At 32.2% G+C, this 15551-nt stretch overlaps 2 protein-coding genes across 4 annotated transcripts; both read left to right on the top strand.

Moving 5' to 3' along the window:
• The first annotated feature begins 258 nt into the window (after nt 1-258).
• On the top strand, nt 259-6276 carry nmdyn-D7 (nucleoside diphosphate kinase homolog 7). Of its 2 annotated transcripts, none has more exons than XM_085946900.1 (7): nt 259-395; nt 956-1236; nt 2179-2340; nt 2533-2731; nt 3771-4016; nt 5873-5983; nt 6074-6275. In XM_085946900.1, the coding sequence occupies exons 2-7, from the start codon at nt 1067-1069 to the stop codon at nt 6209-6211; spliced, it is 1026 nt and encodes a 341-aa protein (XP_085803026.1). In that variant the 5' UTR covers nt 259-395; nt 956-1066; the 3' UTR covers nt 6212-6275. The 2 variants fall into 2 exon arrangements, with proteins under 2 accessions (XP_085803026.1, XP_085803025.1); XM_085946899.1 differs by lacking the exon at nt 259-395 and adding an exon at nt 640-707 and having other exon boundaries at nt 6074-6276.
• Nucleotides 6277-7093: 817 nt separating this feature from the next.
• LOC147072350 (acyl-coenzyme A diphosphatase NUDT19-like) lies at nt 7094-15344 on the top strand. 2 transcript variants are annotated; one of them, XM_085946577.1, is made up of 5 exons: nt 7094-7584; nt 11632-11782; nt 13216-13416; nt 14452-14659; nt 14918-15344. In XM_085946577.1, exons 1-5 carry the CDS (start codon nt 7283-7285, stop codon nt 15136-15138), a joined length of 1083 nt encoding a protein of 360 aa, XP_085802703.1. In that variant the 5' UTR covers nt 7094-7282; the 3' UTR covers nt 15139-15344. The 2 variants fall into 2 exon arrangements, with proteins under 2 accessions (XP_085802703.1, XP_085802704.1); XM_085946578.1 differs by lacking the exon at nt 7094-7584 and adding an exon at nt 10892-11067 and having other exon boundaries at nt 14918-15308.
• The last annotated feature ends 207 nt before the right edge of the window (nt 15345-15551 follow it).

The raw sequence follows: 15551 nt of genomic DNA, 5'->3' as shown, positions 1-15551 counted from the left end.
ATATAATAATGTTATACTTACCAAAGAGATCAAATGATTGAGATTCAGACTTTAAAATTAATACAACTTGGTCCAACAGGCACCCTTCGCTATTGATATTTAAACAATAAAAATAATATAGCCTATGTATGTAGGGATATATTTTTAAAAAAAATCATGACACAGTAATATCCGGTACTGCAGTTAATTTTAAAACAAATAAAAATAATATTTTCCACTACCTACATAATTATTATTATCATTTACCATTTGACGTTTATATTTTATTATTGACAATGGACCTGTGTCAAATTTATAAAATTCAAGATAAATAATATGTGTACAATGAATGATGGTGCCCAAATCACCGAAAACCACACTTTCCTTTGTGCAATTCAGAAGGTAGAATCCCGTAAGTAAGTACCTAGGTCCCTACCTAAAATTATTATTTTCATTTTTATATATTTATATTATTATACTCAATATTGCAACATGCTAAAATTATGTTTAGGAATATTATAAAACAGTTATTTTTTAACGCTAAAAATGTCGAAAGTATTGTCAATGATTAAGTATTCCTAAATAATTAGTAACGTTATTTGAGGTTTCAATTTACAACAAAAGTGACGTTTCTCTATCTAGTCTTAAATTGTCTATGCCACTAAGCCAAATGTCAACATTGGTTTCAAACAAGTTTGAAAGATCAACGATTATTTTTTGATTAGATGGTATATACAGAGTATATTTACTAAATTTATTTAAATATCAATAACACTATTCAAATTTTCAAAACGATACATTCCGTCTAAATTTATTATTTGAAGGGTTGCTTATTGAAAACATATACTTACTGAAACTGAGTTGATGTTTTCCATTCGTATTATTAATATTATTTCTATAGTGGATTCAACTGTTTTGTGATTATCAATACTATTGAGAAATGAAATTCAACTTAATTACATATTTTTAATTCTAGGAGGTTAATTATGGCGATAATTATGCATTCGTTGGAGAATGGTATGATAATGAAGCAACAACTACCAGGAAATTCCTCATACATTTCTTTCCATCAGATGGCTCACTTGATATGTATGACATGAAAAATAGAAGAACTTTTTTAAGACGTACGCAGGTGGTAGGAATAACGCTTCACGACTTCTACGTAGGTGGAAGTATTCGCGTCTTTGGTAGACTTATTCACATTGTTGATTTTGGATGTGAAAGTACCAGAAAGATTTTATCTAAATCTGTTGAAAGGTAGGCCTGGAAATATATTACATGATTTTAGCTAAGAAAGAAGCAAATGATATTTTTTTATTTAAACAAGAACAACTAAAAAGCTAATTTACAATATGGAAATTACATTCTGGGTACCTATATCTGGTAGTTACATGCACTTCTAAAGATAAGTAAATTTATCGAGCTACTACACAATTCATATAACAATGGTCGGAGGTGTGAGTCTCTCCCTCTCATAATCATTATTGTTAATTCTATTGCACAGTGCATTTGTTTGATATCCTATTCCAAAGTGGCATAAAGTAAAAGGCAATATTGAAAGACATTTTAAGCCAGTTCTCACTTCTTAACTCACCCCGTCTGCCGCACAGCCGTAAATCAAACCTTCTAGGAACGTCGTTCTGATGTTGCATATGAAGACCGCGCACATCTACTTGGCGACAGTCGCGCGTAACCTATCGAAACGTATATTTATATATTTGGATACGGCGATAGGTATATACGGTATAGGAATGACCAATTTGTGATTGTGCGTATGCATTCTGGCGTCTTTGACTCGCAGTTCGAGACGCATGCGATTTGTTGTTAACAGCCCTAGATGTTTTTTTCAAACTAAAAAGTCGCATTCAACAAAACTCCATTTTGCAACGTGTGTTTTGCAAATAACGATAGATATACTTGACACGTTGTAGACGAGATGAGTTTTGATGTGCGAGCTGGCTTACATCAAACGTGAAACGAAACTAAAAAAACACCCTAAGAGAACATTTATTAGTTAAAATTAAAATCGGTCGATAACGTTCACCTTTTTTTAAAAGTAGATTTATCTGAAAAAGTTTACCATTGTATACCATACCATTACCATTGTTTACCATAATATTATAGTAGTTACTTATTGCATGTTATGATTTTTCCAAAAAGCAATTAGCAGGTAAATTACAATGTGTTTTATTATTTCAGAACCTTTGCAATGATAAAGCCGATATCTAATGAAAAAATAGGTGAAATTATCCAAAGCATTTTAGATAAAGGATATAGAATCATGAAAATGAAAATGACAATTCTATCTCAGGAAACAGCTTTACAAGCTTGTCATAGCTTGAGATCAGACCAAAATTTACAGTAAGTATTTGGTACCTCGTCAACTGGCAATTAATAAAACTATCAAATTCAATGTTCGTTCTTTTTTCAAAAAATCAGGAATCGATTGAACCAAATTGCAATCATAAATATTCAAAATATTTTACATTATATATGTTAAACTACCCATGTAGTAATTTAAAACATTACAAATGGTGTTGCAAATTTTTCTAGAAGCATACTCGAAGATGTCACTAGTGGCCCAGTTATTGGCATTGAACTTGTCGGTGATAACGCTGTCAATAGATGGTGCCAAGACATGGGCCATGCCGATCCCAAAATAGCTGAGTGCGGGTCGCTTCGAAAACAGTTTGGAACGAATTCCATTCAAAATGCATTGTATGGTCCAATGACTATGGAAGATGCACTTCAAGTAAGCTTATCCAATAATATGAACTATCATCGATGATATATTTGAAGCCAATGACGCAGTCTTCTCGATGGCCAAGGCATGGTTGGGAAGTGTAGGCGTATCTCTTGCACAGACACGACAAGAAGAAGAACTAACATCAATATAATGTTTGAGACCATGGTTATTTGTTATCGTAATAGATTTTTGGGTTTTCACCGCATGTATTTCCTTACTCTTTCCTCGACATTTCGGGCTTGTTGCAGCATTTGAGAATGGCCTCTGCAACAAGCCCGAAATGTCGAGGAAAGAAAGCAAGAACATGCGATGAAAACCCAAAAATCTATTACGATAATATCAATCTGTTTTTATTTAGTTGCTATTAATATACTACGGCACATAAAAATGGTTTGAGCGTGATCCATTTAAAATAAATATCTGTATTATAATAATAAATTTATTATAAATATTTTTTAAAGTGAGGAGGATTAGGTACTATAAGTATTAATTTAATTTTGATATTTTGGACGCAACTCTACGGAGTTTGGAAAGTCCACAATTAGCGGGTGCCACTTACTTAAGTACTTTCCTAGGTATATTCCCCTTGTCCAGACACTCCGCACTTTAATTTCTAGCGGTGAACACCTGATTTTCAGCTATAACCATTGATGAGTTGCTCACCTCATCTCAACTAAACTAGTGCCAAATTTTCCACTGGAACTGAAGTTTTAAATAGGTAATTTAAAGATTCTAACAGCTGTGGCCATAACCATTGATGGATTGCTCACGTACATGTCGCACCCACAATTAGTTATCATGTGCGGATGGCCTAATAATCCTAATTATTACAACCGTTGGTGTTATCCACGCTGCGCTATCACAACTTTTAAACATGCAGCATGGCAATGTTAAATGCAAACATGTCTTAATAATATCAGAACAATATGTTATATTCCATTTATCTGAATAATTCAATCCGGACCCAAGGAACCCCTCCATGAGTGTGCGCCTGAATATGCTGATAAAATTTTATCAAAAATAAATCACTTGTTTATTATTACAGGACCTCTCTTATTTTTTTCCCGTTGGAAAGATGAAATCACTCGGACCTGCACTGACTGCTGTGCTTAACAACAGTACGTGCTGTGTAATAAAACCTCACGCTATTCGTGATGGTAACTTAGGAAGAATCATAAAGGCTATTACTAATGAGAATTATAAAGTAACTGCTATGAAGATGTGTTATTTGGAAAATACATATGCAGCTGAATTTTATGAAGTTTACAAAGGCGTTGTTCCCGACTACATGGTATGTTATAACTATGTATCAAATATTTAATAATAATAGTAATTCTGTAGTAAGATGGTAAAAAATAATATATCCGTATTTTTGGCAACTTGAGTTATGTATACCTTCAGACTCATCTCAGTGAGATCTACTAGATATCAAAATATTGTATGTAATTGGTCTTCCGTCAATATGTGAATACGTGTATTAAATAAGGCTCTAAGTACCAAAAAGTAGTATTGCCTGTAGTTACAAAATACCGAGTCATTGCAGTAAAATTTCATGAAGCAGACCTTTTGAAAAATGTAGTTTTACAGTGTGAAGCAATCACGGCAGCTTCTATAATTTTAGGTATTAAGAACTCGCAAGTGTCAACACACCATCGTCAGCTATTTTAGATTGAATGCCGTTAACCACTGCAGTGCTACTTACACCATTATAAATAAAACACGCCAACGGACTTACAACGTCGACAAGTTTAATTATTTTGCTGTATTTTTTTGACTTGCTTGAGGCACTTAGACTACAGTTGAAGTTATTGGCGTTGGTATGTAGAACAATTTTCTATAAAAATGTCAGTTTTTATTTTATTGGTACTTAGCGCCTTAATTAATACACGTATTCATGTGATCCGCTCATTATTTGAATATTTTTCATAGTTTAAAATTGCTCTCCTGAACAATCTAGAAAAACGGACATGTCGTGTTTTGACATTTTACTACAGAATTAAGATGTCACATCACCCTTAGTGTGAGAAACACCATAGATTGTGCAGAAAAAAGGAAGATACCATGATAAAAATTAAATGAAACCAAAGAGATTCCAGATTGAGATAGTAGATGGTTTTTTTTAACTATATTTTACAAAATCTGATTGTGATTCCAGAACGTTTTTAGTGTGATAGTATTTTTAACTATAAAAAATTGATTTTCTACGCCTTCATTCCATTGAATTATTAGTAAGTAAAGAAGACATATGCATCTTTTGACGTTTTACTTTGGTTACTCGTTACATACATATTGATCTGAGTACAACCTTGGCAATTAGCTTAGAGCAGTGCTCTGCAACCGGTGCGCCGCGAGACAATTCTAGGTGTGCTGCGGTGCATTGATGATTGTGCAGACTACGATTGAAAATAAACGAATACTTTTGGATCTGGCTCAAAAACATTTAACAATGCTGCAAAAGACAGTTAATCACTACTTTCATACAATCGATACGGAGCAATACGACTGGATTCGGAATCTTTTTGCAACCTGCAATTTTGCAAATGCCGAAAATTCTGCAGAAGTGCTTTCCCTACAAATTAGAGAGGAATTTGTTGAATCGAGGAATGACGGGACGTTAAAGGTAAAGTTTGCCGATGTTCCATTGACCGTTTTCTAGATTTCGGTTAATAAAGAATATCCTCGGATTTCCGACAAGGCTATAGCAGCTTTGCTCCCATTTTCTACGACATATCTATGTCAGCAAAGTTTTTCAACTCTAGTTCTAATTAAAAATGATAAACGGGGGTGCTTAATGGGTCTCGACCAAGAACTTCAGGTTACAAAACATAAATTAATGTAATTTTGGTGTATAAACTTTTTAATATATTTCTTTACTCCTGGTGTGCCGTAGAATTCTGGGAAAACCTTTAATGGGCCGTGGGTGAGAAAAGGTTGCGGAGCACTGACTTAGAGGACAAAAGTGTGATTCTCAATACAAATAAATCTACAATGGAAAATGATTTGCAGCTAATGTAATCATTTTTAGCTTCACTCTTATATATTATTTTAGTTCAATCGTCAGCTTCTCTGCATAAAACTAAAAATCAATAGTTATTACCATATTCTAGTATATATCCACAATGTAATATAATTTCGTTTTTTTTTAAGGGGATGGTTGCTGAATTAACATCCGGACCATGCGTAGCAATGGAAATTATTGGTCCACCAGAAATCAATACGCCTGTTGAATTCCGTAAACTAGTTGGACCGATCGATCCGGTAAGGGAACACCTTTTTCATAAATAAAAGTTTTAACAATGACACCACACCATGATTTGTTTTGCTGACATGAAATATTTATTTTTTCAGGAAATTGCTCTCAAGCTAAGACCTCACACACTTAGGGCAAGATTTGGGCAGACCAGAATCAAAAATGCTGTTCATTGTAGTGATTTACCTGAAGATGGCCTTTTGGAAGTTGAATATTTTTTCAAAATCTTAGATTAGTTTTTTATCATAAGTATCTACCTAAATGTTATATTTATTTATTAATAAAATCGTAAAATAATCCAAAACCCATTGTTGTTACTTTCACAAACCTGTTATATTTGATGATTTTCAGAGAATAAATTTCAAATTCAAAAATCCTAAAAATGTGAGAGGTTGAGTATGCATCTATAATAAAGCAAAGTTGTCCCTACACTGATATATTCAGTTAGTTTTACTGATTCATCTTTTTTTTAAATATCTACCGAATGGTCCATGATTCAAAACTCTCCCAAGTCATATTTCACTTATGGCTGCCATAATATTCGTACTTTGGTGTAGATAATAATTATTATTATGTTCCTATATACTAAAAGTTTTGCTACTGAATAACATTCTTTATTAATTTCTTTTGAATATTTTGTTTGGGTCGTTATCTTATGAAGTGAATGATGATTCTAAAAATTTGCTATTAAAACAGTTCACACTCCATCTTTAATACCCGCACTGAGTTTTAGAAGAGAATAGAAAACCACATTGTTTTCACTGACTGCAGTCCGGTGTAAATCTTGATCGCCTTCTGTAGAGGCTTAACAAATTTTTACGAAAAGTGGAAGTTGGTTTCTCTGGATCCAAAAGCTATATTGAAAAAACATGTGTGCAATTTGTCAGAAATTTGATTCAGAAGAGCTAATTCTACCAGCATCAAATATAAGTGGGTCGGTAATTAAAACCCAGATTATCACTATTTTTATAAATGAGTTTTAATAAAAATAGTCAGAATATGTTTTATTAGACGTTTTGTGATAGAGACTTAAGGAATACACATTACCATTTTTTTTACAATGGAAAGTAGTATAATTTAAAAGAGTATGAATATTGAATATGGCAATATCACAATTTGAATTTGACATTGACACATGGATGACAGATAAACATAATATTATTATAGTCAGTAAAAAGTTATGTTATTGTGTTCCTTTGAAAAATATAATTTGTTTTTATTCTACCATAGTAGCTAAACTATACAAGTTTAATTCTTGGTTTATAGTTTGTTTAACCGAATTGAAGATACGCGAGTGATTCAACAGAATGATGAAATGGAGAGAGTCAGCCAGTTTGATCAGTATTGTTAAAAATAAAATGATTCTTCCAGAAAGTGGTGGTAATAAAGCAAACTACAATATTCTGTGTCAAATACGAAGTAATAAATCCGGTTTCTATCCAAATACTCTTGTCTTTCCTGGAGGAGTTCTCGAAATCTCAGATTCATCTAACCAGTGGATTGATCACTTCACCACTTTCGGAATCACTAACGAAAAATTTAAAGAATTTCAAATCCCTAATTCATGTTTACCGCCTATTTTTAAAAATGGACCTGATCCAGTTCAAAGGTAAAAGAAAATTAATAACAATCTAACTAGCATTATTGCAAACAAACATAATATAGCCCATTTAACAACCCTCTTGTGTTATAAATGTTATAAATTTCATATTGTTTTTGTGGCCAAGTATTAGGTTTTGGTTTGGTTTGTCTCAAAAAAATACTAAAACGATATGTAAGTACTAGAGGTGGGAAAAATGTTCGATTTTGAAGACTAAGTCGCACCATCGCAACTAAACTGCCACTATCCAAAAAACGTCAAACAGAGAAAATCAGCTTTGAAGTTTTTACCTTTCGCATTTTTGTACTGTGTTTTTAGATATTGAATGAAGTTTTGACTTGAATTTGATGACTTAGAGATATGAAATTTTCGGTACATATACTATGAACGATAGACAGTGAAACGTAGTAATTAACTCAAAACACGTAAATTTGGACTAGTGGCGGTTTAGTTGCGAGGGTGCGAAGTATACTTACTACCAGTATAAAAAAATACTTAGTATCGAAACTTGTTCCAAAATACTTACTAGTATTTGGAATGTAGAGCGTTTGGTGTGCGTTTGCGACATAAGTCTCATATTCAACTGGAACTAAAACCAACTCCATATTAGTATTTGAAATATCGGCTTCAATAGAATCGCTAAAAATACACTGAGCTCGGCTTTTCGAAATGTCCCATTTATTATAAAATTTTAAACACATTTTAAATTTATGAGTTGTTTTTCTGAATGATGATCCCGATGGAACGCTGCAACACAAAATTTATGAGCTATTGTTCATACATAAGATTATGTCATTCGAATGCATAGACTAATAAATTAAAATATACTTGTATTCAAGTACCATCTCGCTCATGCGCATTTAATATCAATAGTGTTGAAAGTCTATCAACTGGCGAGCGACTCGCGATGATATCATTACAAGTTTTTTGGAACAAGTTTATAGGGCCACACATACTGAGTATGGGTAGTTTCATCCGAGACCTGAGCACACAAACTGGTGACAGTATTTCCAACTCACTTCTAGTAGTACTGTATTTTTACAAAATTTATTTTTGCTATGTACCTACATTTTTTTCATCCCATACAAAATCATTATAACATTTGTAATAAACCTTGAATTGATTTCATCAATAATCCCCATTTGATCGTAGTTATTCTGTTATCAATGTTATTCTGAGATGCCTATTTTTGAAGTTATACTTCTTTAGGCGCGTTTGGAAAATCAAATCAGAGTGTATTTTTGGCGTGTTACATGTAACACATAATTTATTTTTTCACAGAAAAATAAACGCACTCGATTGGATTAAAACCACCGATTGTTCGGTTATCAGCCGAACGTACTACCATTACGCCACAGTATGATACTCCAATCGTGACGATTATACAACCTTACGTTAACAAACTATTAAACGTCATAGTGGCAGTTGTTACTTTAAAAATAAAAACAATGATAAATAATTATATAATTTAGTTAAGCCAACGGCGTTCGAATAAGCAGTCCTTTTTCTTGAGTGTGTAATTTAAGAGGATTATTAAGAGCTAGTCGAAGAATCTAGGTTATCACAAGTTTTTTGTTTTGTTACGCCAAAGTATAACTTCTAACGCGCGTACATAAGTACCCACACCGATTTTTTTATTCAAACAAATACTTCACATGACAGCTTGCGCCGAATGTTTGTTTAATTAAATGAATGGAACTTATTTATTAACTCAGCTATTTTAACCATCTTTAAGTCAACATAATATGATTGCGAACAACTATTTTCGTCAATGAATTATAAATCAAATCAAAAGTAAGACATAGTCTTTATGATGATTTGACTGAAACAATTAGTGTATGATTGCCTCTATTTTATTATAAACTACAAATAAATCAAACAAACAAAGATATCAAACAATATCAATTATTTTACTAAATTGTAAAAAAATATATTTTTATGAAGTAAATTTACGATACCCTGTTGTGTAAAAACATATTTCATTTACCTGATATGCAACTCTTTTTAATTTTCGCTTAAAATTTGTTATATATCTATTATAAAGTTAGGTATGTATACAATAATTATAATATACCTAATATGCTTGCCTTTTTTATTTTTTTCCTTCAAATTTTAATATGTGATTAAAAAAATAACTCAAGATGAATAGGACAAAGAAAATAAATTTAACACTTCAAAAATATAGTGGTGTAGTAGGTATGTACCTAAATATTTTACGACAATTCGGTGTAATAATAAATTTTCCTCGTAAGTATTGTTATATCTTATTTTAATTTTTATTTATGCCTTACTGTTCAAAAAACAGATAAGAAAGTATGTATTCGCATATTTATACCTACCATACTTTAAAAATGAATAATAAATTTAAATTTTTCACAAAATAATGACAAAACTAGATAAGCTATTTAAACAATATAATGAACAGAGTTCTAAGCCACAGCTATCTAAGACTGCTGCTCAATTTTTTTTGTGGATAGACTGGTATTATATCTTTTTCGGATTCTTTTTCTAAAGATTTGGTAGGTATTATAAAAAGTTTGTGAATATAGTTTTATTGAATTTAAAAAATACTATATGGCAATACCAATTGATGCCATAAGGATGAAACCGTCTTGAAATAAATAAATAAAAGAAATAGATATAATAAGAAAAGGTTGGCACAAATATTTTTTTATTCCAGATTTAAGTGGCGAATGGAAATAACTCCTCTGATTCCAAAACACCATACAAATCAATTCTTGACTGGTAATAGGGGCTTCATTGGCATGCTTTTCGAGCTTGAACTTGCTGATCAGCTTACTATCTCCGTGGCCAACCACATTTTTTGACAATGTCCTGAAATGTGTATGGAAAGACAAAAGTTATTCAAATCGGTTCAACCGTCTGTCAGGCCCATTGGGCTGTCTGACCTGGTCGCCATATAGGACAATTTGGCGCCATACACTGAGCAAGAAAATTTCTTCACTTAATCAGCTCAAACACTTTACTTTAGCTTCCTGTGTATTTATTTTTCTTTTTCGAGCATTCTCTTTGTACTTTTCTTCCATTAGTAATTTTTAATTCTATATAATGTAATTTTATATATTGTTTAAGAATTAAACCTAGTCATTGTCGGTGGTGACCTCAGTGTTGGGTAACTGGTCCCAAGACATTTCAGGCCTAAAAAACTGCAATTGTGGCATGTCACTTGCGCCTCGTGACACGTCCGATTAAAGCCAAGTAGGTTGGATGGTGGATTTTAGTAGATTGTCTATTACTCAAATCCAAACGTTGCTGTATCAATCTGTCATAAGATTTATTGCGTTGGCAAATTGGATGTACAGACCTACAAACTTATCTGAAGAATGAAATGGAGGAGCCACTGTCGAAAACTACCCAATCATGACTCGTAACTGGCAAAATCTGACATTTAAATGACGTTTTTCAATATGGCGTCCGTATGGTAGTTCGTAGTTCCATTTTTGGCCATTCTCCAGATAAGTTTGTAGATCTGTATGTCATTGTTTCTTGAAATGGAAGTATTGTAACATAATATTGTATTTAGATCATAGATTCAATATAACTTTGATAGAGTCATGTCTCAGACGGCCATATGAAAAAATGCAACCTTTTCAGTTGTTTTCCTGTACCGTTCTATTCTTTGTCCCGCCTAATCTCGTGTCTCACAGCGAATGTGATGGATTATTACTCAAATAATATCAGCTGTGCTACCCACTTGCTTTAGTTAGATGATAGTTGTAGTCTTATGACAGCAATTTTTATTTCCCTGTACTTATGAAGTATTGAGTAGTAAATTGTCGTTAATTTATGTAAGATCACAAAATGTTCCTTTAAAATATGTTGATTTTTTTAAATCATAGCCTGAATTTAAAAAATACAATAATATATGTGTAATATTGATATTAATTAGATTTATTTCAAGAACTGGCACATAACCTTTGATATGAGGTTCTGAATTTTATTTTTACAGAACCGAACCATATTCTCACTGTTTTTACTGGAATCGAACTTTTAAATAATTCAGTGGTTATACGTGTTTTATATGTGTTTTTTCAGACATGTTGCATTAAGAATAACAGCAATTAGAGAAACATTTGAAGAATTGGGAGTGTTAATTTGTAAAAAAAGGCATGATCCTAACATTTCACACAAACAGCTTCGTGCATCCTTTTGTATGGACTTTGATATTAAATATTGGCAAGATAAGGTACTCACTATTATAGATATTTTTATATTACTTGAGTCTTAAGGGTTGGTTTATAGATTTTAAGGCTTAAACCATTTTATTCATAATTACCATATTATATGACAGAGATACTCAAAGTGTGCGCCGCGGCGCCCCAGGAGCAGTTCCTAAGGACGCTGCTGACTATATGGAAAAAAAATCCAGACAATCTCATTTCAATGCACTTATGCATGATCAGAATGATATATTCGTATGTTTCGGTTGCTGTTTTCTTCAGGTGAATAATATGTAAATTGCTCCTTCCTTATCGCTACGGTGACCATTCATCCTTTGTTTTGGAGAAGAGCCATTATTATAACAGTCACCTAACGCCACATGGTGTGGAAACGTTGTGGAAGGAAAATCAAGTCCTTTATTATAGTGCCAATATGATACAGAATTATTTCTCTCTCAAAAACCTTTTTTTCTTCTTCTTTCAACCATGTCCGATCCTAATAGGATCATATGGGCCTCTACAGAATGGAGGTTTGTATTAACAGATTTTGTTTTTACGAGAAATGGATGTCAGCCACTTGCTCAACCTATTAGGTCCATACTCTGACTCATACGCAGATTGAAAAACAATATGTGTACTTGCCAGACCCAGTATTCGAACCTGGGACCCACGACGCAATAGGCCAACGTTTGAAGTTTGTATGTTACTTTCATTGATATTTTGCAAAGCGGTAAAATGATGGGTACCTGAAAAAATAAAATCTATAAATTGTTAAGAGATAAAAATCCTCTATGATTGGCAGCACGGGAAAGCAAAAAAAAGATCAAATATGATTCCGAATGAAAAATTTTCATTTGGCTGTTCAGGAAATCTAAAATACCAAAAAAAAAAATGAATCTGATTCTGATGAGAAAATTTTCAATTAGCAGGCGAGAAAATATGTGATTGCGAGCGGAAAATATTCTGCTGAGAATATTTCATCAGCTGAATGCAGTAGGGACTTACTTAGCTTTGAATTTTTTTATGAGAGAGTTCTTTGAAACAACCTAATGAAATTATTTTTATGGATAAATGTATGCATCATATTTTAGTAGGATTCTTGTTCAAGGAGACTTGTCTATATAAATAATAAATAACTGAAGTAGTCTGTTTCAAAAAAACTCCCAAAATATTTCAAAAGTTAGTTAGAAATAGTTCTGCATTATTTTATATAGAATCTTTATACACCTAGGGCGCTGTCAAATGACAAAGTTTGAAATCCACCGAAGTATGATATTCTACTCTGTATGATTTAATTGATTTCTTGTTTATGATAATAATGCTTATTATATAAATTTTATATTTTAGAATAAACTGAAATGAAACGAATTCCTGGTCTTCAAATGAACATACATATTACTCATATTAGCCTCTGAATCTTGATAATCTATATTATATCTTATCAATAAATACATTTTAGGTACACAATGATTCATCAGAGTTTCTTAATCTATGCAAGCATTTAGATTGTTATCCTGATATCTGGTCTCTTTATTTATGGAGCAACTGGCTTACTCCAGTAAGGCCAAACTCCCGAAGATTTGATACAGTTTTTTTTCTTACTGCATTTGAGTCGCAGCCTACCATCCACTTTGAAAAGAGTGAAGTTTCAGAATGTATGGTGAGTAATCATCAATAAATACCAACTTAAAAAAAATGCAGCTTTCTAAAATCATTCGGACCCAATTAGAATTTCACTAAATATGTAACCTTATCCAGTCGGTTATTAAAGAAATATATTCGGTAATGGTTGGATTTATGGCTTCTCTTGTTGTCCATGCCAACTGTGATCGGGCTGACCAGGTTAGGTTAGGTTTGAATTAGTGATTGAAATTATAAACTGATCAGTAACTGATGTTTTGCCTATATCCCTACTCTTTGATGATTACAAAATAACTAATGGAATATTAGCTATTTGCACACAGCGCCTGTGTATGGCAATGGAATTATTATGTATCATGTAAAAATTGTAAAATATACATTACTGTGAATCAATATTTGATTTTTATGAATGTCAATATATAAATACATATTCGAATAAAGATATTTCAACATTCAATTCAAATTTATTTGCATTTTCTACTTAATGCCATGCTTTTTGTGATTTATTTGCAAAAAACTGCAATTTCTTGCAATTTATAATTAGGCAGGGGTATTTTTCCACTGCTATTACAGGTTTTATATTTTTAAATAGTACACTCTTACCTCAATGTTTTGTTTTTTGAGTAGCTTTCAATTCGTAATTAGTAGCTCTGTGTCTCTAGTGACTAATCACAGATGTATTACAAAACCGATTAGGGCTAAGACACGTAGCATTGCAGTTTGAGTGCGTCAATGCAGATCTTGATTCTAATCGGATGCATCTGGAATCAAGTAAGACCTGCATCAATGCACTCGAGCTGCAATGCCACGTGTCTTAGCCCTTAGATGCTAGTCGTGTCATGAGCAAACCTCCATTGAAATACATCAGCAGTGTCGTGCAAGCTACTAGTTGATAAATTTCAATCAGATCATCTTTGAATAGCTCGCAGGCAAAAGGCCTAACTCTCCCACACCGCTCAATTGAAACTGAATAAAAAAGCTTATTGATTTTATACTGGATAATGCAATGATTATTATTTCATAAGTGTAGTTAGATGAATTAATTCTGTTTCAGTGGGCAGATGCAGATACTTTATTAAAATCATTTGATGAAATGAATCTTCTTCTAGCACCTCCTCAGTGGTATGAATTAGGCAGATTAAAACATCAATATGACATCGATAATCTTCTAACGTTTGCTGCATCCAGAAGTCATTTAGGCTGTAAACTATTTTTTCCCATTTACTACCCATTGAAGAATGGAATCATCGTATTATTACCAGGTTAGTTGAATTTATTTTAATGAATTGACTATTGTTATTCAATTTTGTTGTTGGTGAAATATTTACAATCTTAGAATCTATCAATAAAGTATTCGATATTTCAATACGATACCAGTATCGACGCTTTCTTTTGATACTATACCGACACCAAGAAACGACACGTTTTCTTTCAATATGACGGCCCTAGCCATGGCCCTCAATATTTTGAAGTAAAACTATCTCACTACCTTGTTACATTAACTCCGTTTAATATTGCAGGTGATGAATTGTATCCTAAAGAACCTGACAGAATAAACAAACTCAACCTCTCTTCTGATGAACTAACAATTGAAGATGTAAATAATTCATGTAATACAATGCATCGTATAATACGTAGAGGTGATAAAATGGAATTTTTATCCAAAAATTATACTCCTGACTATTATCACCTATTACCACTCGATTGGAACATGCCACGTTTACCTGTGAATAAGCTTTAATAGAAGACCAATTCAAATTTAAATATTTTGGATACAAGACGTCAGATATTCCAAAATATGGATTGACCATCAATTTGGTAAAGGTAGTGCATAGCCGGTGAAATCAGTGTTATTTTAATCCAGTACTTGTTAGTGAAATTGTGGAATCGTAGAAGTGAGGTTATTGATTTAAAATATTTATAATTTAATATTTATAATTTGTTCTCAATGTTTTTTTTTATAAAATGAAAATAATCCTTTCCAATGTTAAGTTATATTTCATTGCTATGCAAAATTTTGCAATAGTAAATGGTAACATTTTGTTATCACGTTATTATTCAATTGAATGGTTAGAATACATACCAAATAAACTATGTTTAATGCATTTTCTCTGATTACAGAAAAGTATTAGTAGATAGGAAAAGCATTTACTC

This window comes from Rhyacophila brunnea, unplaced genomic scaffold (genome assembly GCF_057557595.1).
Source record: "Rhyacophila brunnea isolate RB1 unplaced genomic scaffold, BYU_Rbru_1.0 scaffold_2, whole genome shotgun sequence".
Classification (NCBI taxonomy): Eukaryota; Metazoa; Arthropoda; class Insecta; order Trichoptera; family Rhyacophilidae; genus Rhyacophila; species Rhyacophila brunnea.
This window is presented reverse-complemented; position numbering and strand designations above follow the sequence as displayed.

Coding starts and splice junctions, on each gene's coding strand:
- nmdyn-D7 (XM_085946899.1), top strand. Junction 2,341..2,532: donor AGATCAGACCAAAATTTACA/GTAAGTATTTGG, acceptor AAATTTTTCTAG/AAGCATACTCGAAGATGTCA. Junction 4,017..5,872: donor GCGTTGTTCCCGACTACATG/GTATGTTATAAC, acceptor TTTTTTTTTAAG/GGGATGGTTGCTGAATTAAC.
- LOC147072350 (XM_085946577.1), top strand. CDS start 7,283: ATGATGAAATGGAGAGAGTCAGCCAGTTTGATCAGTATTGTTAAAAAT. Junction 7,585..11,631: donor GGACCTGATCCAGTTCAAAG/GTAAAAGAAAAT, acceptor GTGTTTTTTCAG/ACATGTTGCATTAAGAATAA. Junction 14,660..14,917: donor AATCATCGTATTATTACCAG/GTTAGTTGAATT, acceptor TTAATATTGCAG/GTGATGAATTGTATCCTAAA.